Source organism: Rhinichthys klamathensis, unplaced genomic scaffold (assembly GCF_029890125.1).
Source record: "Rhinichthys klamathensis goyatoka isolate OS25496 unplaced genomic scaffold, OSU_Roscu_1.1 h1tg000687l_1, whole genome shotgun sequence".
NCBI classification, from domain to species: domain Eukaryota; kingdom Metazoa; phylum Chordata; class Actinopteri; order Cypriniformes; family Leuciscidae; genus Rhinichthys; species Rhinichthys klamathensis.
In genome coordinates, this window is record NW_026607115.1 from 918882 (window position 1) to 945853 (window position 26972).

Sequence of the window (26972 nt, forward strand, 5' to 3'; positions counted from 1 at the left end):
TCTGAGGCGTTTAAAGACTCCATTTGTCCATTATTTTATTTCTAAAGAAACACAACAATGTATAAAAGGCTCCATTACTTTGTATCTTACGTTATGGCCCCGTAGAAGCCGTTTTTGTAAAAATAGGCTAACGATTGCGTCATAACCACGCAACTTTCTGTCGCACAGTAGAGAAATTACCGTATAGACAGGAGGAGAAGCTCACAGGCAATCGGGGGGACGTGGAGGCATAAAGTCAAGGGAGAAGCCCATAGAGAGTCATAAAGTTGCTCCTGCTGCTCATGGACAGCTAATACTCACGATCTCCGGGTCTGCAAGATTCGGAAGGGAATGATTCAGATTCCTCTTGGCACCGCTACTAGAAGACGTTCAACTGTCAGTCAGGTTGCTCACGTCACATCTCCGTCGTCAAGCTCAGTTTGAGCCGGCGCAGTACGCTCAGCCATCAGGAAGCGAGTGCTGCTAATTGGCTTCACTTTTCTCCGTTGAAATCTATGGGATCGCTGTGTCCATTTCTTTTACTGTCTATGGCGCGGACGAGCCGTGGGGCCGCCATCTTAGACCGGTCACCCGCTCTGCTCAGTGTAATCTGTTTGGCAGGTGCAATGAGCTTTCAGCGCATTTAATTAATTATATCTCACTGAATACCGAACTGATTTTCACGCTGGTTTTTTTGCTGCAATGGTCATACATGTAGCTATGATACGAGACACATGGTACAAATACACAAAATACAACCAATAGTACGGTAATGTTAAATCTTACTTGTGAAAAGTAATCCCCCGAGCCCTATTTGCGATGGTCCGCAGATTTGAGCACGAATATGCTGCACAGTGCTCTGGCATCTTAAATTGAATTGCACGCCGATCGGAGATAACAGTCTTTAATATAATAATCCAAAAACAGGAATACAAGCATCCAGTGGTGCTTTTAAAGATCTCATTACAGTACAGAATCATTGTCAGGTTTTTTATATGTACACTTTACTCTTTTATTTAGACCAAGGCCTATATTAGATAGAGTAATTTCCAGTGTTGCTAGTTGTGACAGCAAGTCTCATACTCATATCTTATCTTATACATTTCCTCATGTTAAAAAAGTGATGATGAATTCTTATCACAGATGACGATTAATGTACTTTATTATATATATATTTTTTTAAAGTATATTTAGATCACTGTGGGATATGATCCAATACACTAGTAAACTAGTCAACACTTTGCCACTTTCTCTCTTCTCATTGCCATAATCCATCTCTCTCTACTTTTCCCCTTTGGACAGTTGTAGATGTGATGTGATGTGATGTGATGATGGATTTTTCGACCTAAAGGGAACACTGAAATTAAATTGGCTCTGCTTTTCCGTTTACCTCTATAAGCCAGAGGTGCTGCTTACCCTGCTATCATTTTCTTCCATGGCCAAACCCTGAAATGTGAAAAGGATCCATTCTTTAAATCCTCATATACTGACATGAAAAACATAAAAAAGGGAAAATAAGTGAATATGTTTTAAATTTGATCGGCCTGAGAGTTAATCAGATTCTAAACTGTGCCAAACTAATGCCCGGTACACATACACATGATTTTGGGCTGTCTCAGACGAAAGATGACCAATCATGGTGATTTCTGTGTTCGGCTCCTAAACGGTGGTCCTACATCGTACAGTGAGAGAGGTTTAAAGACGGCCGTTATCACGGTCGTGTGACCAAAGATAGCCTGCGATAATTATTTGACAGTGTCTTAAATTTAGCATGATCGTCTCACAGTGTGTGTTTGCTGCTATGACCTATGTCTGCTGACTAGTCAATAAAAATGCAACATGAAATGGCGTATTGATCAACACGACATGGCGCTAAAACTTACTTTCCTCAAGCTTCATTTGCAAAATTGTCATGCCAATCTGGCCTCTTTTCCCTATTCATGACCGCATCCATATTCTCCTCTTTCCTCCTCTTTTTTCAGTGCACATAAAAACTACAATTGCTGAAGTGTGATTGATCTTGCTCTTTTTGTTTACCACTAGTGCATGCTATCCAGCTAGCAAAAAGTCGTCTATTAGACGTTGAATAGACGTAAATCTTCAACGTCTAATTACGGTCCACTGAAGGTTGAAAATGAAAATTGAAAAGACGTCAAATCTGTCCAACTTTTCAACGTTGAAAACAGGTTGATCTTCAACGTCTAATTACGGTCCATTGAAGGTTGAAAATGAAGAATTGAAAAGACGTCAAATTTGTCCGACTTTTCAACGTTGAAAACAGGTTGATCTTCAACGTTTACTCCATTGACAATTCTCAAGTCCAACAATATGCCAATTACATTTTAGATTAACATATGAATGAAACAAAGCTTTAAAGAGTTAGCTTAGAATAGCTTTATTAAAACAACACATTTTAAAATAGTGCAAACCAGTAACCAACACAGATTTCACATTCCAAAAGCACATTCAAAGAGTCAACACAAAACAACTTAAAAAATGTACACTACAAATGTTCACACTTTGCGACCTCCACCTCCAGCTCTCCCGGGGGCATGTTTAAGTGTCTCAGCCATTCTGGCGGTTGGCTTGATGGGATGAATAATACAGATTCGCACGCTTCCTCTGCTGTATGTCCTCATCTTCCTCTTCTTCCGGTTTTATGGCGGTTGGCAACTAACTTAAATGGTGCATTACCGCCACCAGCTGGGGTGTGGTAATTCTTCCAAGTATGAATCCTCATTGCACCTCAAACGCAGTTTCTATATATATATATATATATATTTTTTATTTTTATTATTACGGAATATGTAAAAGTCTTTAAATTTATTTGAGATAATAATAAACATGGTTTGGTAGTTTGTTTTCTCCGTTGTTTTAACATGTAGCCTATAACAATTATCCTGTCTTGATTATCAGTTGAACATCTTAGATGATCAGTTGAAAACACGTAGTCAAACAGTCCAGCCGAAACTACTTAGTTGAAATCACGTCGTAAACCAGTCCAAGGTGGACCGACTTATTTTCAACCATATTTCAACGTTGAAAGACGGTAATTGTTTACTGGGATGATGATTTATTCTCCTATACTAACTTAGGACTGTTGAAATCTCAGTCTGTAGCTGGAATAAGGAACTAGGTAAGAGACCCACAATCTATAGGACATTAGAATTGTTTGAAATGTACCTTGAAAGTTTTCATTTTTTTAATAAGTAATGATTGACTTTTTTTGTGCTTATCACAGTGATAATGACTAAATAAATAAATAGTAGGTAACTAAACACGTGATGCAACCATTGTGACCGTCAGAGAGGAACAGCATTCAAAAACGCACGGGTGGAATGACATCTTGAAAAAGACGCAAACGCACCCGTGTTGCTCTTTCAGGAAATAGGACCCATCACCAGTGCCGGAGCACACAGGGGAATGACCGTAGCAACACTGAACAGTGAACTGAAACAGTGAAGCACTCACCTTTCCGCCCTCTAACTAGCCGTCAACAAACACAAACATTTAGAAATTTGTTGCTGTTAAAACAGCAGTTGAAAGCTCGCGATCACCGCTGCACTTGCGCTGTAAGATGTTGATGTTGCTCACCCGTGTTGCTCTTTCAGGAAATAGGACCCATCACCAGTGCCGGAGCACACAGGGGAATGGCCGTGGCAACACTGAACATTGAACTGCAACTGTGAAGCAGACCATATAATAGGGGAGACCGGGGACGGAAGTAACACCTTTTGTTTGAGCATCAGTAAAGTGGTTGTTTGTGCTTTATCTCTTAAACTTTGAAACACGACTTGGACAAAAACTCACTTATACTCAAATATTTTTAATTTAATGTCAAACACAAAGAGTTCCATTGTTGCAATCTACCCGACTACTGTTGTTGTAACACTAGCTGGGGATAGATGTAACAATGAGAGCTAATTTACTGAAAAAAGATCCACGCAATCTAATTTATACAATAACTTTATTGTAAAACAAAGAATAATCAATTTTGAGTAAAGTGAATTTAAAGTGAAAACCTGGCTACTTTAGGTTATGTAAGTCAAATAATTGTATCTATAGCTACATTTCTATTATTGCTAGGCAAATTTTTTTTATCTTGATACATTTATTTTACTTTCCTGAAAATCAGGTTATAAAATCTACATTGTTGGCCAGACACATGCCATCTTCTGATGGAAAGGTGATGGGAGTGTATGATATTGATAACATCACCACAGCTAAAATATTGTATATATAGTATATACTCTATACTGCTTTCAGTTTTCTTAGTCGGACGTACCGTACTGATTGGGATCCCAATTAAAACGCCACCTAGTGCTGCCACCTTCCAGTGCCTAACGGAAGCCTCCTGAACCCCCCGGCCGCGATGGGACAGGCCGTAGGCCAGGGAAGTCCAATGCTGTTCCACATGACCCACTCAGACCGACTTGGATAACACTGGGAAAGCGTGCCCTTTCGGTGGAAAAGCAGAAGCTGTGGAAGCAGGAGGTATCATGTGGAGGTTACACATATGGACTGGGTGTTTCCGGGCAGTACAACATATGGTATGTCACTGAGGAGGCTCCGGCCTATAGCAGGGGGGAGACAACACCGGTCAGAGACAGCAGAGGGAGCTCTGCCAAGGGAAGACACGAGCTCGCCGCAGGGAGCCGTACAGTGGAAGAATACATATATGGGATCACCGTAGGGATCACAACATATGGGACCCAGCCTAGCACAGGTTCCACCAATGGATACGAGTGTTAGGCCTGGCATGGAGGAACTCAACAGGGTTCGGCTAATGAGCTCTACTGGAGCAAGAATGGCACACAAATCCAATCCATAGGAGGGGAATGGCGCAGCAAGCTGACACTTCGTGCGGGGCTTACGGTGTTGACTGGCTTCTGTGCGAAGAGAGCACACGCGAAGCTCGACACGTAGGCTATAGAATCTGGCGAACATATTTGGTGTCACCCAGCCCGCAGCTCTACAAATATCTGTCAGCGAGGCACCCTGTGCCAGCGCCCAGGAAGAATCTACACTCCGAGGGGAGTGGGCACGCAACCCGAGGGGGCATGGTGCGTCTTAGGATTGATACGCCAAGACGATGGCATCCACTATCCAGTGGGCCAACCTCTGCTTGGAGACAGCCTTTCCCTTCTGCTGGCCTCCGTAACAGACGAAGAGCTGGTCTGAGGTCCTGAGGGTTTGCATTCTGTCCACGTACAGGCGCAGAGTGCGGAAGGGACAGAGAAAAGCCAGGGCTGGGTCTGTCTCCTCCGGGGGCAGCGCTTGCAGGTTCACCACCTGGTCCCAAAAGGGAGTGGTAGGAACCTTTGGCACATATCCAGAACGCAAAGCACAGGAATGGCCTGTGTCGCAGGAGGATGGAGACTTGAAAGTACGCATCCTTCAGGTCGATTGCTGCATACCAATCTCGGGGACGGATGCATTCGAAAATGCGTTTCTGCATTAGCATCTTGAATGGAAGCTTGTGAAGGGCTCGATTAAAGACTCGCAGGTCCAAGATTGTCCGTAACCCACCGCCTTTCTTGGGTACAATGAAGTACGGGCTGTAGAAGCCGGTCTTCATATCGGCTGGAGGGGACGGCTCTATCACATCCTTCGCCAGTAGGACAGCGATCTCTGCACGCATGACCGGGGCAAATTCGCTCAACACCGAAGTGTAACGAACACCGCTGAACTTGGGCGGACGCCGGCCAAACTGAATCGTATAGTCGAGTCTGATGGTGCGGAGGAGCCAGACCGACCGTGCAAGCCGCAACCTTCGTGCCCCGCAGGGCGAGGTCGGTTGTGGTGCGGAGCTCACCCATGAGCTCACGGTCTGGACTACCCTCGTGCATGTTCATGAGTGCTTTGGCCTGGTGGACCTGCAGCAACGCCATGGCATGCAGGGAGGAAGCGGCTTGCCCACAGGCTTTGTAAGCCTTGCCTGTGAGAACGGACGAGATCTTAAAGGCCCGAGAGGGGAGACAAGGATCACCCTTCCAAGAGGTAGTGGTTGGCGGACACAGTTGCATCGCGACAGACCACTCCACTGGAGGGATAGCCTGGTAACCCTTCGCCGTTCCTCCGTCAAGGGTAGTGAGGGGGCAGGAGGTACTAAGGCGGTTTCTGGCTGAGCAAGGTGCCGTCCATGACCTAGTATCCTTATGATGCACCTTGGGAAAGAAAGGCACTGGGGCGGCGCGCTGAGGACCAGCACGGCCCGCCCCGAGAAACCAATCATCCAACCCAGACGGTTCGGGACACGGTGGAGGGTTCCACGCAAGCCCAACCGTCTCTGCGGCCCATTTCAGCATGGCTGTCGTTACTGGATCCGGCTCAGGCAATGCTTCTCGCCCAGAAGGAGGTAGTGCAGCCGAGTCGTCATCTCTAGTGTCCAGCTCCCCTTCCTATGCAGCGATCGACATCCTGGAAACGGCTGGTCGGTCCACTACAGAAGGACCAGCACGTTCCACAGGGAGCTCCACCAGCTGCGGTGCGACAGAGGAGTGAGGGGCTCACGGGGACTGGTTATTGGGTGGGGAAGCTCTCACTCTGATCCTCAGATCACCCATCCCACACGGCGCAGTAGCTCTTCTGGGTGGGCATGAAGGGGCGCTAGAGCGGGGCATGGGAATGGGGACTCCACCTTCACGGATGAAAGCGAGTCTCGATCTCAACACCGAGATAGTCATGTTACCGCAATGAGAACATGAACTATCTACAAAAGCTGCTTCAGCGTGCTGTAAGCCCAAACATGTGATGTATCTATTGTGACCATCAGCTGGGGACAGGGAACGACCGCATCCAGAAACGCACGAGTGGAATGGCATCTTGAAAAAGACGCAGACACACCAGTGTTGCTGTTTCAGGAAATAGCACTCTCACCAGTGCCGGAGTACACAGGGGAATGACCGCGGCAACACTGACAATAGATGGTGCAGCCTGTACCAGTGAAGCACTCACCTTCTTCGCCCACTAACCAACCGTCAGATCAAACAAACACAAAGAATGCTGTTAAAACAGCAGTTGAGAGCTCAGAAGGCTTGCGATAACCGCTGCACTCTTGCTGTAGACATACCAGCATCGGGAGAGACTTCCAGAAGAAGCATCGACACACTCACTCGTTGAAAACACTCCAACACTCTTCAGAGACATCGACATCCGATCGGCTCCAAAGCGAAAGACAAGTGGTGCGTGCATCTGCTTCCGTATTTATACCCGCGCTGCGGGGCGGAGCGCGAGATGCCAATGTGCATTGGCTCGTTTTTTCAATAATCGAAGATGACAGGCTCCCTAAGCGTGATCCCAATCAGTATGGTACGTCCGACTACATCGAACGTGACCGAACTGAAAGGGAACAAAGAAACTGCTGCTGGTTTGCAACGTTTTTTGCCAATGCAAAATCACAATTCCCAACATGACATCATGACTTTGCGTAAACATACACGCCACTTTCAATTCAAGTGGCGTGTTATCTATACGCATTTTGAGATATCCGCGTGTATGTCCACGCCGAAATCTTTTGCGTGTATGTGTACGCCATTAAATGTCCGAGTGATTCCGCGTGTATGTGTACGCCGTTAAATGTCCGAGTGATTCCGCGTGTATGTGTACGCCGTTAAATGTCCGAGCGAAACGAAGCAAAATCTATATCTACATCTGTGGAGCGATATTTCTTTTCCTAGGATGGTAGGAGAAAACTCATAAATGGTATTAACCCCAGTGACGGGTAGGTTTAGGGACGGGGTTGGGGTAGGTCATATATTTATATATACATAATACAGTAATATAACGTTAAGTCAAAGGCGTTGATAAACACGCTGAAAAGCGATTATGCGTGTTGATAGCACGCCAAAAATGGAAATACGAATTGGCGTGTCATACATACGCCATTTCATGAGATCAGTCTGCAATTCCATATGTATAAAGTATGTATAAAGCCTCTCAGAGTAAAAATGTTGTCTTAAGTGTGTCAAAATTCTAAGAATGACGTAATTTTACTCTTATTCTTAGATTTAAGAATATGTGTGATTCATAAAGGTTCCTAAGTGTTAAGACTAGGTCTCAGCTCCTAAATTATTTAAGAGTGCTGGAGAGGTATCCTAACCTAGGAGTAACAAGATGGCAGCAGAGAGGAGGAGACCACTCTTTCCATCAAAAATATAATGTATTGGAGTTAAATGATGTAAGGGAGTTGATGAAACAATAACATTTTGATCGTAAAGGTATTCTTTTTGTAACTGACCTTGTAAGAAATGTAATAGCAAATCAATGCTCTGACTGCAGTGATGAAAGTAATAAGGACATTTTTTGTCGACTGGAAGAATGCAGCAGTGTTCAGGTGATGGCTTGAGCTCATCAGTCCACAGTAAGCAGGGTTTTAATAGCACTATTGTGGCACTGACCACACTAAACCTAGTGAATGTTATTTTTTATTGTTCACTTTTATTTATCTATATGTTTGTATATGTCTATTGCTTTGGCAATATTGTGCTATTGTACACATTCATGCCAATAAAGCTGAATTGAATTGAATGTATTTATCTGACAAAATTATTTGGCAAAAAAGGCAAACTACAGCTATAGGTTTTAAAAAATACTCACAGGAAAAATAATACATTGACAACAACATACTCGGTTATTAATATTTATCTGGTTCTATCTTGTTTTTGCATGTGTTCATAATTTCTTTGCATGATTTGGCATGTTTCATTGCATTATCAACAAATAAAACAATTGACTCCATATGCTTACTAAATCTTTAACACATTTGAATAATATTTGAATAAAGGGTTAATATGTAAATTGTCCTAGGCTGCACATCACTTTTGGGCACTGCTGTGTATGGCAGTTCATTGACTTTCCAACTGATCTTCAAACCATGTGGCAAAAGCAAGTCACTATTATGAGGATTGGAAGCTTCTTCGAGTTGTTGGAGACAATGATGGAACTCATGTTTGCATCATTGCTTCAACAGCAAATGAGGAGACATACACACACACACACACACACACACACACACACACACACACACACACACACACACACACACACACACACACATGTATATATATATATAATGATTCCACAGCATCAATACTAATTCATGATAATTTTGCACAATATAAAAAAAAATGATTGGTGTCATGCTGCTGTGACTTCCCCTTGCAGACTCACTATTGGCTGATTCAGTGGTTGAGGGTGGTCATTTTGGGTTTACATCATTGTAGTCCTTAGTTCACAACACTTAAGTGCCACTTCAGTCAGCACTTAAGAATCAGTCTCAGACTTTACTGAAAGTTGCTTTTAGCTTCTTTATAAAATTATATATATATTTTTTTTACATTTAAGTCAAAGCTTAAGACTATTCTTAAGAGCATATCTGAGAAGTTTATGTATAAGTTTATGAAATCGTGGGGGGTCAGGACCCACCCCATCTGAGGGTTGCCACCCCCCCCCCCCTTAAAAATATCATTAAATACCATGCTGTGTATTGTAAATAATATATACTTAAAATTATTGTGTACGTAGTAAAACAATACAAAAGATTTATATTCAGAAACATTTTGAGTCCGGTGGGAGACAGAAACAAGTTCTCCAGTAGTTGTGGAACTCCAGTAAGTTGGCTGTCAAGGCTATCTTACTCACTTTAATCATCGGATGAAGTGATTCTTTTCTCTTTAATACAGATGATGCTGTGTCATTAATAAATTGGTCATGACAAAAAAAAAAAAAAAAAAAAAAAAGATATCCAATCTATCTTTCCATGAGTCCGCTATGTCAGCAATTATAATGTTACCTAGCTTGTTTGGTAGCTTGTTTAATACAGTAGCTTGTTGGATAGTAAGTCACCATCTACAACTAACACAGCGAGAAGACTATGTGTGAACTGATATTAAGTAATATTGTAGATCCGTTGTGTTGGGATTTGCTCAATATGATGCAAAGTGGCAGATCAGTGGGCTTGTTAGTCCCAGACAAAACCTAAAATACTATGTGGAGGACACAAGATAATTCAATAATTATAATGTGACCGCGTGGTGAACCTATGAATCTAACTCATATTTAAAAATCTTGATGAGCCTTTGTGTAAGTAGTGCAATTTTAGCTGTATTATTAGTGTCCCCTTAGTGTTTTTTTTTGTTTATTGTCCCCCCTACTGTTAGATTAAATGTACGCCCATGCGGGCCCATGTCTCTATGTGTCTATAGAGGTTTCAAGACCAAGACTATAACAAGATCATGACTGCATATATGTGGAATTGATGCTGTTCTTTCCTTTCTTTTCTTTATTTGATATATTCTGTAGTCTTTATTTTGTATCGGTCTTACTAAACCCAGACCAAGGTTCAAATGACATATTGCATCAACAGCCAAAGCAACACTGCCACTGGACACAGACCATTTGTATACACAGCCTGAACCAACATTAGCATGCCAGATTCCACTTTCTATGTGGTTAGTATTGGTAAAAACCTTAGACATTACACTGTATGATTTTAATAATATTTTACTGAGCGAGGCATACGTTGGTCTGATACCACGTGTGGAATACTTAAGTTTATGTTTTGTGATTTTTGACAAAGATTTGTTGAATACGTTGCAAATGACTTAAAACATCCAAAGGTAATATTGAACAATTTATTGAGCATTTCAGATCAGTTCTATGTTCAGAATGTGACAGTTCCGTTGAAGGACACATACGATCATAGTTTAAAATCCCATGACACATGATTTCCTGAAAAGCCTGAAAGATACATACCCAAAGTTTGAATAGTTGTAGTGCAATAACAAAGTAAATTTTGCATAGAAAAATATTTAACTTTATACTTTGATTGCAAACTTGTTAATATTGCAAATAATAATAAATACGAGCTAAAAATACTATGTTTCATTCGAAGGGACACACACTGTTAGAGATAAATTAGTTCCTATAGCCAAAGCACCCATGTTTAAAATAAAGAGTTCAGTATAAGCCGGTCACAGTTTGGAGGAGAAATGGTTGTATTTGTCAAAACCACTGACCACCACTGTGTCAGGAAAACTCCTGGGCCGCTCAGGGTCCTATCAGGAAAGAACATATTTATGATCTTTACTGCTAAATATCTATGACTACATGATTTTGTAAACTGAGAGAGATTTTTACCTGGATTGGATAAGCACACGTAGGGACATATCGGATGACGTAGCCACAGCGCCTCCTATTAGATGTGTTGGGATCGCTGGCATGAACCAGAAGTCCATCATGGACCTGTGTGGGAACAGAATTCAGACAATGAATGCTTGGAAAATGCTTCAATTAAACTCAGACATCCACCTTATTTTTGAACATAATATTGGACGTGTCTGTGTTCTGGTCTCATCTGCTTCTAGTTATTTTTACCTGTTCAAAACAGCTCATTTTGCTGCTTGATATTGCAAACTGGTATTTCTTACCATGTTATTTCAAAGTATTGTTGTAATTATAAACTCACTGGTTTGGAGTGCAAACAGTTTTACCATTCACTGCATTACTGCTATTCTTCTAGTTATTTATTTACAGCGGCTAATGAATCAGAAGGCTCACATATTTGCAGAAAATCGCTTACTTCTACGTCGAAAAATAGGTGGATAAGATCGTTTTGATTTGTACTTGGTCAGTGTGTAATGTCCCAGGATAATACTTTATTTCGATGGTCCACTTCAGACATTCTACTGACTACAAGTAACTATGCAACTACATGTAAACTCAATCTACTCGAACCCTAACCTAACAGTCTACTACTAATACTCTGGTAGTTGACATGTAGTAACAAATTATAGTTAGTAAAGTGTCTAAAATGGGCTATTGAAATAAAGTGTAACCTTGACGGGTAGTGTACCTGCATTCTGTCACTGCATATTGTTTTTGTCATACATTAAAGAAATGCCTGGGGAACATATAAATAGACACTCACAGACATCTGACCAGCTTGAAGGGGGCATAAGAGGGCCTTCTCTGGGTGCACCAGCTCCTCTGGGATCTCCTGATTGACACTCAGCATGTTCCCAGCTCGTTTTGATTGGAGATGGGGCAGAAGACCGGATTGGTGACTACCTGTTGGATGAATAAGGACAATTTAGACACTTCCCATTACAAACCAGACATAGAGGCACATAGAGCAGTGTTTGTACCTGGAATAACTTGCAGTGCTCCATTGTCCTCAAGCGAGTCATCAAGGGCAAGCCATACAGACAGAACGGGACCTCCATCAAAACCCCAGTACCTAAAGACCAAAACATGATGAAACATGAGCCAATAAAATAAACAACAACAAAAAAAACACATAATCGAATGCAAGCAAGCAAGCAAGCAACTTTATTTATACAGCACATTTTTTAAACAACAGACGTTGCCCCAAAGTGCTTTACAGAATAATAACATAAAAGTCATACAACAAAACAGACATACTTTATTCAAAAGCTAAAGAAAATAAATACGTTTTTAAATAAGACTTAAAAGTTGTAATCGATGGAGCTGACCTCACATGGAATGGGAGACTATTCCAAAGTTTGGGACCTACCACGGAAAAAGCACGATCTCCTTTTGATTTTAAATTACAACGAGGTACCTTTAAAAGTCGTTGATCGGAGGACCTTAGAACTCTAAAAGGAGAGTAAGGAATTATAAGATCACTGATGTACTGGGGGGCAAGGCCTTGTAAACAAACAAGAGAATTTTAAAATCAATCCTAAATTTGACCGGTAGCCAATGTAGGGATTGCAGGATGGGAGTAATATGTTCTCTCTTTCGCACCCCCGTTAAAAGCCTTGCCGCTGCATTCTGCACTAACTGTAGGCGGACAAGAAGAGTCTGGGGGAGACCGATATATAAAGAATTGCAGTAGTCAAGCTTAGATGTAATAAAGAATGAACTACAATTTCTAAATCCTCACTAGATAAAAAATGCTTTACTTTAGCAATTGATCTCAGGTTAAAAAAGCTTCCTTTGACAACAGCACCGATCTGTTTCTTAAAGTTAAGTGCTGAGTCCATAATTACCCCTAAACTCTTTACATGATTCTCAGTCTTTAGGGATAAAGAACCCAAATGATCAGGAAAGCAAGATGAGACGGGAGAGCCTACAATCAAAACCTCAGTTTTACTCTCATTACGGAATGGTGCTTACGTCATGTCCTGGTGCCAGGCCACAAACGGCATTGCTTCCATCTTATCACTGCTCACATTGATGATGCCATTGCTTTCTGGCTTTCGCACTGGATATTTACAAATGAATCTGGAGTCAAGCAGGATAACGTCGGGCCCCAGAACTGCAGTGACCACCTCAAGTAGCCGAGGGTGCTTGGCGAGGGCCATCACCCAGTCATTATCCTTGTGGATGTTATGAAGGCTGTAAGCAGTGTAATCTTCACCTGTAAGAGAACACCTGGGTTATTTCGATATTTCAATTCAATTGAGTCCAAGCCAACAACAGGAATGCAGCAGTTCCACTGAAGTCAAGTCAAGTCACCTTTATTTATATAGCACTTTTTTTACGATACAGATTGTTTCAAAGCAGCTTCACAGAGATAACAGGAAAATAATGCAACAAAGTTTGTTTCCAGAAGAAAATAGCATCACAGTCCAGCGTAAGTAAGTTCAGTGATGGTTCATTTTTATTGTACATTTAGTTCATTTATATATAAATAGCCGTTCTGGAGAAAACCGTGATGTCATCGTCCAGCTCGGTTGGTTCTCATTTATTGGTGTCAATTCAGACAGATCAATATACCGAACCTCACCATGTTTTCTCTCCAGCTCAGCGAAGGCATCCCGGGACTGCTGAAGCTCTTCTGGACTCAGGATGGGAAGAGCCGACAGATACCCCTGCTGCTCGTACTGGGCCCGAATCTCAGCCGCGTCTCGGTTCATGTCTGAAAAGGCAGGGAAACTTCCGCTTGTCTGCTTTCTCAAGAGCTTGGCTTAATCTCAGCTGTGCAAACTCCACCGGGAGAGAGAACCTGTTTTTATAACCTGTGGTATGGAGAGAGAAAGATGGAAATTAAACTTTGGGTCCATGCTCAGTCTGGCATTTCCTTTTTTGACCTCTGAAAACCTCCTTGTCTTGGCCTTACTACACCTCATTTATTCATGGCAAATTTATTCAGGGTTATTTATGCAGGGACAGAGAGGCCTATGGTGCCTGGAAGCAATGGTCCATGAGCAATTAAATGGGGAGAACAACTTACTCTTAAGCATATAAGGGTGGAGGTGAGTCACAGTTAGCAGTTAAACGCTGGCATCTATTTAGCCATCTGTCTAGTACACTCGTTTTCATTGCTAAAGTTCACTGAGTTTGGCAACAACAAGAAACACGCACCTGAGTCCGAAAGCTGTTGGTTTCTTTCTGCTGAGTCTTGGTGCAAGCTGCAAAGATGAAATAAATTAAAATAAAAACACACACAAACTTATAATTTTTTTTAAAAAGTACAGACGCTTAAAATTGTATTGAAGCACCATGCATCAGCAATACCTGCTGCTTCTCTGCTGTTCCGGCTGTTTCTTCCTGAGGTGTTGTGCTCTTTCCCATCAAACTGTGAATATTTATAATCATTTGAGAATTAGGCTCCTCCCCCATTACAACATCACACATACCTGCAGATTCCAGGGAAGAAAAGAGGGCATATATTTTTTTAAATATCCTAGGGTGTGTAAACATTGAATACGTTTCAAGAAACTCCAAAAAGAGCATTTCCTTTTGTGAGTCATTCTTTGTGTGTATCTGTCGCTGGATATTACCTACTCATCAAAACACAATGGAAACCTGTCATCTCTCAGCATGTGCTGAATGTCACCTTGTCACCTATTGATCAACATTGTGGCAAAGTGAAATTATGTTTTCAAAAATGAACACACTGACTAAACCTATGACTCCCATACCCATAGTTTTTTACTAAATATTGTACTATATGAAACTATTTACACAGTTTGTATCCATTTTAAAACATTCTTACGCTTTGCCTAAAGGTGAACAAAATAATGGCTTAAAATATTTATTAAAATAAAAATAATTCTACTTCTTAAGATTTCTATTAAAAAATGCCCATTTATTTACATATGGTGACATTTACAATGCAATTACAATGATTTCAGTTGTTAAAGAAACTGAAACTTTTTTTTCTTTTTCTTTTTTACAGAGAAAACAATAGTATAAACCATCTACCAATAATGACATGGTCATTATTATTTTTTATATTCCTTTATATACAGTATATATATGTTGTCTTGTCTTAAGAATGTGGGTGGTACAATCAACTATATTGTTAATGTGTATTTTATTGAAACAATATAGTTGAACATTTCAAAGCAATTCTAAAGGGACACATTGAATTGGATATAATCGTAAATAACAAACAAACAAACATTAACAATGCCTGACCTATAACAGGTGCAAGAGCAGGGATGGGCATTATTGAGAGACAACCACATTGAATTTAAATTAATCATCATTCATATCCTGTTTTCTTTTTCATTATAGATTTACTATTCCACATGTTTAACTTTTTAATGTTATTGTTACAATCTATTTGATTTATTATGTCATTTTTATCCTAGTGTCAATTGCTCTTGATTGATTTGTTTGGGAAATATGCTATCTAAATAAAGTTGAATTGTTTGACAAAACTGAGCAAATATCCTGGAAAAAATCTGTTGTCATTACTCAGGAAATTCCAATGGCCTCGGGTTTCCTTAAAGTCAAAGTGCAAAATCATCTCAAGCTGTTTCCTGTTAGTAACGTATTAAGAAAAGGTCCATTTGCTGACATATTAACTGAAAAAAAAACAAATAGGCCTATAAAGATTACAATATTTACTGTCTGACATGGATTGTTTGAGTTTCATGTGTTCAGCCATTGAACTGGTTCAGATTGTCTCATATTAAAACTACAAAAGTGCACAGTTTCCATACAGTCATTGTACAAACACAATCCCTTCAAGAACATAAAAGAATAATACAAAAAAGAATAACAAGAAAAAAAACCTCAAATAAATATAGCAGTTAAAAGGGACCTAAAAGATAGAAACTAGCTTTCTTGAATGTGATGAATGAATGCGTGTCAGCGTTCAGGGGAAGTCCAGCTGGCCGTGATGTTCACAGTGTTTGGGACAAACGTATCCCCCCCGCTGATCTTCTCGGTTCTTCCTCCTGTCGGTCCTGGGCCGGTCCTGCTCGTTGTTGCAGCGATGCACCAGAACCGGATCTTTCTCGGCTGGAGATTTCTTCATCAGCAGTCTCTGGAGAATCTGTTTGTCTGAGCGTTCCTTGTGAAAATCATCCTCATACACCTTTAGCTAAGAAAAAAGAACAAATCAAGATAAAAAAAAATAAAAAAAAACATTAGATATCGGTTTGATTGTGCCTTTCATTCATTGGAAATGTGCAGTAAGTTGTTTCTGTAATTGCATTACAGACTATAACGACAGTATTGTAGTTCACATGCAGAAATGAAATGGTAAATAATGGTTCAACTAATATTAATGTTCACATCAATCCATTAAAACCTGACAAGATAATTATCAACATTCCTGTTAAATAGATAAGCGTGCAAGACTCTCATGTATTAGGACATATTCAACATCACGACATCATGACATTTAAATTGGTTTCACTGGAAACTACCGATCATTTCCTTTTGCAAATAGATTCTTTGTTCATGTGACAGGTACTTCAAAATCACAATGGAAATCTTTGACGGAAGTCTGATGAGCGCGATCTACAGGTGACAACATCATGATAAAGGTGCATCGTCTTGTAGAAACACTTCTTGTAGAAACACTCCGTTTTGTCATCAACTAAATGAATTGAGTGTCTAATATTCTGCTTATGTGTCCAATAGGTAAATGTGATTTCACCAAGAAATTGATCAAACATGTTAATCCTGGAACAACATTCCAATCAACCAATCGGATTTGAGGGATAGGTTTACAGTTTATGCCAAGTTTAGTCTTACAACCAGGCGTAGGTGCGTCTACATAAGTGTTACTCACCTATCATTTCCTTCTGGTTTATGGTATAAGTTATGGTTAGGGTTAGTTTATGGGTAGGGACAGGTTTAGGACTTGTAATGCTGTAATGCAAAATCATAAATGTAATAATCTATTGCATAAGGCAACAGACGCAGGTCTCATTAGTTAATGTGAACTAACAATGAGCAAAACATTTGAAACAGTATTTATTAGGGGTGTAACAATATTTTGTGTCACAATATATCGCAATACAAAAATCCAACAATATGTATTGTGTATAGTTCACCCAAAATAAAAATTACTGTGTGTGAAAAGTTTTAGTGTCAGTACCTCATTACACTATTATATATAATGTTGAATATAATGTATAATAATGCAATGGGGGAATACTTGTGGATCCTGATAATGGCAAATGTCTGATGTTACCAGTAAAAAGTGGCCTACGTTATTTTAAATATATCTACTAGTCAGAGTGAAAGCATGTTTATTTTAAAACAATTGTATTTTCATCTTCAGAATCATGAATATTGTTATTCTGGTGTCTCTATTGTCCTTTGCTTTGGGTTTCCAGCACTAAGTCCAAGCCTATTCATTTACACACACAATGTAATCATGTAAACAAAATAATCACAATAATCACAATAATATCATATTGTGAGTTCAGAATCGTGATATGTATCCAATCGTGACATGAGGGTCTCGTTACAGCCCTAGTACTTATTAATCTTTGTCAATGTTAGTCATGTTCATTGTTAGTTCACGTCAGCCCAGGATCATTAAATAATATTAACAGACACGATTTTGGATTTTAATAATGCATTAGTAATTAACAGGAACTAAGATTAATTAATTGTTAGATAAGTTCACTAATGTAGTGGTAAATAAATGAACTTTACTGTAAAATGATTCAGTATCTGACATGTCAGACTGCTAAAACGGTTGGTAGGCTGGAGGAATCAGCCCACAAACAGAGGGAGATCACTGTGTTCCATAGGAGATGGTGATAATCTGGTAACACCTGCCCCCCAGTGGTGGAGCTCGGTAACAGCCGCTTGGACTGGCGGGGTTGATGCTCACCTGCTCCTGCAACAGCGCCATCTGCTGACGCATGTCCGCTTCTCTGCGCCGCAGTCTCTTGTTCTCCTGCAGCATGCGCTCATGGTCCTTCTGCTCCGTCTTATAATCAGCCTCATAGATTTTAGTCTGTGGATGGGAAACATTATTGAGATTTGACCGTGCCTAGTCACATTCAACTGTGATGTATGAAACCTTTACAACTTTAATCTCCAGCTGTTCGTTTAAAATGCAAACTATGTTTTTGTAAAAACATCTAAGAAACAAACATTTTAAATAACGATAAACCCCAAATTTAAAGGTTTCTTTTTTAAAATTTTAAGACCATTAGAGGTTATTTTTTCATTATTCTTATTTTCATAATTTACTTTACTGTAATGTAATATATATATATATATATATATATATATATATATATAAATACAATAAAAAGAATAATAAAATGAAACCAACTATATTTATATATTCAACATTGTTAGAAATCATGTTCAAATATTAGTATCAAATATGATCGATCAGACTTTTGAATAACGTTTTTTTGTGCATGTCTCTTTATCATTTTATTGCACTGCATTAGACGTTTTGCACGCCAGAGTTAAATACATATTATTGAGAGATAGAGTTAAAACGTATATCTATATGCGTTTTATGTAAGTATACGGCTATACTGCTATGAAGATGAGAATTTCATCTTTCTTTTTGAAAATATAAATATCAGCAACTGCACCAAATTGCATATTTTCGCTCAGTTTGGGCATCGAATAAAACTGAGATCATAAGACTCCTACATCTGAAGTCATAAAACCACAGGCCTATTTGAAACTGTCTTGGTTGTTTTTGGATGTTACGGTCGCATGTTAACTCGCCTGACACCGCAGCGCCTCCAGCTGTTCTTTCAGATCCTGAACCTCTCTCACCGGGTCAGACCGGATCTCCATTCCCATAGCAGCCAGTCTGAGGCTCGACTTTGTAGACCGTACATCCAGGGAAGGTTTAGAGGACCGCTGGAGTAGCTGAGAGTCTGAGGTGCCACTCATATCTGGGGTCTTCCAACAGAGAAAAAGTCAATCGAAATGTTAAAAGATAGACATGTAGTATAGCTACTGTAAATCTCTGGTCTGACTGATTGTGTAAGCTGACCTGTGTCCCTCTGGTCCACTGGTGAAGATCTGTTTGGTGCAGTCGGCTCTCCAGCAGTCGGATATACTCCTGGAGATGCTGGTTTTTCTTCAGTTCCTGCATCAGTGTTTGTTCATAATATTCCCCCTTATTCTACACACACATAACAGAACAAAAGTGTCAGTGTCCGCTCATGTATCTACTTCTGAATTACAGAAAGTCACACCATAGCATTCCATGAAAATGTACAAACAAACAAACACTAAATAAATAAATAAATGTTCAATGTTCTCAGCTAAGAGGAGGAGCTACAAAAATCCACTGATGAACCTTTTTTTTTATTATGTGATATGTAACCACCCTCGGGCAGCCAAGATCTCAAGCATTAAGTTACTTGTAATTGACAAGTCTTCCCAATATGGCTTACAATTACCAACACTTGGCTGACCACCAGTATCACCAAACAACCCTCTTCAGATTACATCTGTTCACTGGTAGACCACGAGAGCTTGGGTTCATCCTGCTGTTCAGAAATCTACACTTGAATGTCTTCAGCAGTGTGTTATGACATTAGTGTGCTGGAGTATGGGAGATGCATAAGGGATCCGAGTGATTCTGCAAGATTCCTGGCTCTCGACCATCAAATGAACTAATTACTCCAAACAACATATTATGACTTGAAGCCATCCTTTGGCTTTCCTCAAATATAAAGCAGTCCAGATGTAATAAATCAGGTGAGAGATGACTCATCACACATATTGCTTTTCCAGTCACTCAAAGAAGCAGGGTTTGTGCAGCAGGTTATGGACTTGCATAGTCCAATCTGATTGGCTAATACACTGTAAACCCAAATTAGTTCAGTCAAATGAACTTTTATGAGTATTTAGCACTTTCTTTTTCTTTCAAGTTCACTGAACTGATATATTTTAATTAAACTGAACTGTTTCATAGTTTTGAGTTTTATGAAATTATTTATTTTAATTTAGACGAACTTAAGTTTAACTGAAACAGCTGGGATGTCTATTTCCCAGCATGCTTTGCCGATGGCACTCGAAAGGGAGAGTAAATGCTAAAATTAAGTGTAATATAATGTTTTTTTGTGTGTAAGATTAATGTTATGTGTGAGATTTAGTAGTGATTCATGTTTTGTTATGCTAATTTAGAAGAATTTCTGTTAATGTTGGCTTTAGGATAGTTACCATCATGGTGACAAGTGGTGCATGCAGCTTGATTTGAGAGCAAATACTTCATTATGTGTTCATACAGCAAGTGTTTCTGTATAACATACTATTGCTAATATGTTAGCATTTACTATGTTAGCAGATTAGCTTTTTAAAGCTAACTAAGTTCATACTAATAAAAGTATTTTGAGTTCTGCCAACTTATTTGGGTTTACAGTGTACTTCATCGATTTAAGTTATATTAACTGAATGGAATTAGTACTATTAACTTTATTTACCCAAGTTATCTTAACAATAAGTTATTGAGTTATTCAAACACAAATCAAATATTTTTTTAAGCTTAAATTGTTTGAGTTAATAAACTTAAATGATTTAAGGCAATCGGTTTCCTCAAACGGTTTGAGTTGAACTAACTCATCAGGTTTTACAGTGTAGGAATGTTGTTCAGGGATGAAGGATGCTGATCCAAGAACACATGGCAAAAAAGTCACAGTACTGAATTTCTCACAGGTCATTCTTTACGTGTTATTTTGCTTTATCTGTGTTTCTCTTTGACGATTTGGTTTGATCCTTTTTCAGCAGGTCACTATTTTGCATTTTATACAATTACAATGTGTTTTCTGAGACCGATGCACAAAATGTGTTAGTCTAATTTTTTGTTTAAATATCACACATGAAAGTGCTCACTAGGATTTGTATTTGTATTAAAGCTGATGCAAGTGCTAATTGACATCCAGACTGATTCAGTGTCGAAGCTCAATATATAATTGTGATTTCATTACTTCAAACTTGGTGTTACCATGGAAGATATCCAAAAAATGCTAAAATGTTATCACAGTGTAAACATTTTAAAAACCTTAAATAAAAAAAATAAAAAAAAAAAAACGATTCAAAATTTAATATGACTGAATCAACCGGACTAGCTTAGATTATTCCATTGGAAGTCATTTTTATTAGCAGTCACCATGAAATCGAAAGTGTCATTTTTTTACTGAAATATTGCAGTATTTATTATAAATGATTGATCCGTGCATATATATATATATATATATATATATATATATATATATATATATATATTAGGGCTGTCATACTTGTCAAACGATTAATCGCGATTAATCACATCCAAAATAAAAGTTTGTGTTTACATAATATATGTGTGTGTACTGTGTATAATTATTTTTAATACATAAATACCCACACATGCATGTGTATTTAAGAAATATTTGCATGTATATACAGTATATAGACTGAATGTAGCCTATATATGACATATGTATATTTTATATAAATATAAACATTTTATATATAAATAACATATTTTTCTTAAATATATACATGTGTGCATTTATATACAAAATAATTATAAACAGTACACACTTATGTAAACACAAACTTTTATTTTGGATGCGATTAATCGTGATTAATCGTTTGACAGCCCTAATATATATATATATATATATATATATATAATTTTTTTATTTTTTATTAATGTGCCTCATGAGCTTTAATTAAAAATAACTCCCCCTAATTCTTGCAGAGACATCTATTCTCTTCTCTTCTCTGTTACTGGTGTGAGGGCGGGGCAATCTGTCACTCACATGAGATCCACCAATAGCAATCCACCACCATCCAATCAGTTCACTATGGACAAAATCAATTCCTACCCTATAATCTTTCTTGTTCGAGAAGATGATTGCAACTTCTGTTTCGTGCCAGTGATTTGAGTTCAGAGAAGGATTGCCTGTTTGCCCAACCACTGGCAAACGGGATGTTAACAGGTATACTCTAACAATATTTACTTTTCTGTTTAGTGACAACAATGATGCTAAAATTACACACTTAGCTTTAAACACACCTCTGCCATAAGAATTTGTGAGTGTGAGTGTCTGCCCACGCACCTGTTCATGTTCTACTTTGAACAGCAGTCTGCTTTTGAGCTGTTTGAGGGCAGCGTTTTCCTCCTCGAAATCCGCCACACGCTGCTGGAGGCCCGCACTTGTGCTGTGGTAGATATGATCCCACTCCTCGTTCAGTTTCATCAGCTGACACACACACACACACACACACACACACACACACACACACACACACACACACACACACACACACACACACACACACACACACACACACACACACACACACACACACACACACACACACACACACACACACACACACACGTGATGGGTTTCCATGTTTTATGGGGACTTTCCATTAACATGATTTTTAGACTGCACAGACTATATATATTCGATCCCCTAACCCTAAACCTATGACTTCTATTTGTTAATCTGCTTTGTAGTTGTATTTGTTGTATCCTAAGCCTACACTAACCCTAAACCCCTGCAGAAACCATAGGGGCCACTGTCTACCTGTTTTTACTATCATTGCAATGACATTTGATCCCCACAAACTTAGCAAAATCTGATTCACCTACACCCAAAACACTTGTATAGAGCTAAAATTATTGGTTCCATTAAGTGTCTGTGCTAACATTTCAATGAATCATTTGATACAATGCACTTATTGTGTACGGTATATACATGTTTTTACTTTTTTTTAAATGTACTTGCATGTAATTCCAGCTGTAATTAATTTCTGTAATTTTGTCAGGACCACTATCGTCAAATACGAGTGAAAGTTATCATCCAGTAGGATTGGCGGTGTGGTTCTGTTCTGGGCAAGAACTCCCTGCGCATCCATACAGCTTAGCATGGATAAGAGCCGGGAGAGCAGCAATAACCCCCCTTAGAGTAAACAGAACAGAACCAACATGAATGTATTACAGATATCATTAATTAAGTTTAATGTACATCATAATTAGAGAATTTTAGTCTGATTCAGGGGGAATCAGAATGCCAAATCCTGACTGACGAGAGGAGGAGCTGGGGAGGGAGGAGGGTAATTCGCTCCTGAGAAACGCGATAGCTGCTGATATTACTGAAGCTTACATATGAATACAGTGAAAGGCGTCGTATTCCTGTAGGTAGACGTGGATCAGCTGAGAGTCAGCTGATGCGAGCTTGACTAACGTGACCTGCCAGAACTGACATCTTGATTTAGCTTGATTTACATCTATAATTACACTGTTGACTTTTCCTTACACCTTAACCCACCCTTAAACCTCCCCATACTACCAAACCTGTTCTAACCTTCCCCGTATCCCACCTTAATAGCACAATTGTTTTACAATACAACATCAACACAATAAAAACATTGCACCTAACATTCATTTGTTTGTTCGTTTATTTATTTCCTTGTTTCCACCACGGTATAAAACAAATTGAAAAATAATTGTGACTTTTTATTTCGCAATTCTGACTCAATTCTGACGCACATTTCAGATAATCATCAAAATTATAACAAATATAGGCTTGAAATATCTCACTTTGCATGTAATGAGTCTATTTAATATATTAGTTTCACCTTATAAGTTGAATTACTGAAATAAATGAACTGTTGCACGATATTCTAATTTTTCGGGTTTCACCTGTATAAGAATTCAATATATTGGACACTTAATTTAAAAAAAGGTGCAAATGAAAAAGAACTTTCAAAATGAAAGTTAAATCCATGTTCTGAACTATTGTAGTTATAAAAAATCGTATTTTCTTTTCTTTTTATGGTGAATTACAGAATTATACATCAGGTACACTGTATACTAGTGGATTATAACATTTGAGTTCTAGGGTCATGGTGTTTTATTCTACCTCTTTGTTGAGTCTCCGCAGTTCAGTGTTTTTGTTGAGGAGCTGAAGCTTCTCTTCATCAGAGGAGGTGATTGACATGCTTTCTGTGATGAGGGTTAACTGCTCCTCCCCAGAGAGAAGAGACTCTTGATGTGCCACATCCTCCACCTGCCTACAACGCATGCAAACACCCACACGTTACTTTTTTTATTTTTTTTATTTTAGGATCTCTCACATTATTATTATTATTATAATAAATATATTATCATGGCGAGAAAACATCAATTTAGATCTTGTGTTCATCCCTGCCCACGCTACATCACAGGTGGGATACATATGATTTATGTGTTGTTTGTCTGGGAGCTAAGCATGCACAGTCAGCTCTCGAGGGAGCTGGATGTGTACATTGTGAACAGCTTCCATTACGGATGCCAAGCTGATGCCATCATAGCTGATATAAAAAAAATTGGATGACTTGTAATTTCCTCTACTACTAAATTCTGAAAAAACAGAGATTCTAATTATTGGACAAAAAACGTACTCACGTAATAACCTAGAATACTGTCTAACAGTTGATGGCTGCTCTGTTAAGTCTTTGTCGTCGGTTAGGAACCTGGGTGTGCTCTTTGATATCAATCTTTCATTTGAAAGTCACCTGTCTAGTCTCTGTAAAACCGCATTTTTCCATCTTAAAAATATATCTAAATTACGCGATATGCTCTCATTGACAAATGCGGAACAATTAGTTAATGCGTTCATGACATCAAGGCTAGATTATTGTAATGCTCTACTGGGTGGTTGCCCTGCACGCTTAATAAACAAACTACAGCTAGTTCAAAACGCAGCAGCTCGAGTTCTTACCAGAGCCAGGTCATATGACCATATTAGCCCTGTTCTGTCAACACTGCATTGGCTGCCTATTAAACATCGTATAAATTTCAAAATATTGCTGATTATTTACAAAGCACTAAATGGTTTAGCTCCGCAGTACTTGAGCGAGCTCTTAACGCATTATAGTCCTTCACGTCTATTGCGATCTCAAAGTTCCGGCCAGTTGATAATACCTAGAATATCAAAATCGACTGCTGGCCGTAGATCCTTTTCCTATTTAACACCACAACTTTGGAACAGTCTTCCAACCATTGTCCAGGAAGCAGACACACTCTGTCAGTTCAAAGCTAGACTAAAGACACATCTCTTTGACCTAGTATTCACATAATACATAATCGACTTCTATAATTCAATGTTAGGCTGCATAGATTAGGTCAGCCGGAACTGGGAACACTTCCCCTAAATCCTGATGTACTCATTACATCATAAGAAGAATGGCATCTACGCTAATTTTATTGTCTTTGTTTATCCCAAGGTTTTCCCACAGCCTGCCGGATCCAGGTCGTTTCCAGATCTGACGAAGGACCTGCGCCTGGACCCGATGACAACGCAGTGCTGAAGTGCCAACTAGCCTCTCCCTATGGAGGATCCCTATTCCACTCTACAGATAAAGCGTTGTGGAAATTAGGGTTCACATACCAACCCCAAAGTGATAAAATAAAATACCATTCTGGTAACACTTTATAATAACTGCATGCTATTAATCATTTGTTAAGCATGAGTAAACAGTCAATTCATGATTTATAAAGCATTAATAGACATTAATAAGCAGTTTATAAATGCAGCTATAAACGCTTTTTTTTCTTGATTTATAAGCATATCTATAATGCGTTTAATAATTGTATTTTCATACTTTGTTAATGATCAATTAATAATTTCTAAATGAAGTATAGCATTATTTACAAACAAGAGTTATCAGTCATTCATAAGATCACTTAGAAAGTGTAAGTAAATGTAGTAAATACAGGTAGTTATAAAGCATTTAGTAGTGGTCAGTTAACTATTTTGTGAGCTAATCTAAAGTGAGGACTATTCATGCCTTGTAAAGCATTTATAAAGGAGATTTGAAGGCGCATCAATCTTCTAAACAGTAAAATGTAACTAACACAACACAGTGATACAGAACATAGAAATATTTAACAGCCTTTAAATCTCCTTTATAAATGCTTTACAAGGCATGAATAGTCCTCACTTTAGATGAGCTCACAAACATAGTTAACTGACCACTACTAAATGCTTTATAACTACCCGAATTAACCCTGAATTACAGCATAAATACATGTTAATAAAGCATTTATTAACACACTAAGTAACCATCACTATATGTCTGAATAATAAGATGTATGAATGTACATTTAAATAGTTTATTAATCATTTACTTACATGTTCTAAGTAATCTTATGAACCACTGGAAACTCTCAAATAACTGGTTTATAAAAAATGCAATTATTCATTTAGAAATAATAAATTTATCATTAATAAAGGATGAAAATACAATTATTAAATAAATTATAGATATGCTTGTAAATCAAGAAGAAAGCATTTATAGCTGTATTTATAAACTGCTTATTTATGTCTATTAATGCTTTATGAATGATGAATTAACTGTTTACTCATGCTTAACTAATGATTATTAGCGTGTAGTTATTATAAAGTGTTACCAAAATTCCGTATCAAAATGTATAGGCAAGACAAGTAGTTTGTTTAGGTATGGTTTGTAGGGAATTACAAACCTGCGCACATATATTCAAACGCACATAACTATAGAAAAAATTCTTAATGCGCATGTGAACGCCATCAGCGCTTATCACAGGTTCACGTTTAAAGTTAATTTAATTTTTATTATATAATTTTTTTTTTTTTACCTCCTTAGGGATCAACACTGCTGTTATTGCTGCTGTGGTGATACAGTAATGGGCAGATGAACTCTGAGAATCTGAACCAGCTCAAATAAAGTCATGGGTGTTATGCAAATGTCCCCATATTTCATTTCAGTCTCATGATGAATGACTCATGCTAAACTTTGACAAAGTATGAACTAATAAAAGTTAGACA

The 26972-nt window shown here is 38.7% G+C and overlaps 2 protein-coding genes across 4 annotated transcripts in view; both read right to left on the minus strand.

The window, feature by feature from the left end:
* Positions 1 to 10599: 10599 nt before the first annotated feature.
* Positions 10600 to 26972, minus strand: part of zgc:174917 (uncharacterized protein LOC565650 homolog) — a 215819-nt gene continuing 199446 nt past the window's right edge. Inside the window, exons 1-8 of one of the 3 annotated variants that reach the window (XM_056241985.1) lie at positions 14464 to 14527; positions 14311 to 14357; positions 13733 to 13964; positions 13120 to 13363; positions 12126 to 12217; positions 11909 to 12048; positions 11119 to 11223; positions 10600 to 11036 (exon numbers count right to left, since the gene is read on the minus strand). In XM_056241985.1, the coding sequence (XP_056097960.1) occupies positions 10953 to 11036; positions 11119 to 11223; positions 11909 to 12048; positions 12126 to 12217; positions 13120 to 13363; positions 13733 to 13862 (795 nt within the window). In that variant the 5' untranslated portion in view covers positions 13863 to 13964; positions 14311 to 14357; positions 14464 to 14527 and the 3' untranslated portion in view covers positions 10600 to 10952. Of the gene's footprint in view, positions 11037 to 11118; positions 11224 to 11908; positions 12049 to 12125; positions 12218 to 13119; positions 13364 to 13732; positions 13965 to 14310; positions 14361 to 14463; positions 14528 to 26972 lie in introns of those variants that run through there. The other 2 variants (XM_056241986.1, XM_056241987.1) reach the window with 2 other exon arrangements.
* Positions 15868 to 19003, minus strand: si:ch211-153b23.7 (TNFAIP3-interacting protein 3). Its single transcript, XM_056241990.1, has 3 exons — positions 18898 to 19003; positions 18035 to 18160; positions 15868 to 16282 (listed from the first exon to the last, which is right to left on the minus strand). The coding sequence occupies exons 1-3, from the start codon at positions 18973 to 18975 to the stop codon at positions 16055 to 16057; spliced, it is 432 nt and encodes a 143-aa protein (XP_056097965.1). The 5' UTR covers positions 18976 to 19003; the 3' UTR covers positions 15868 to 16054.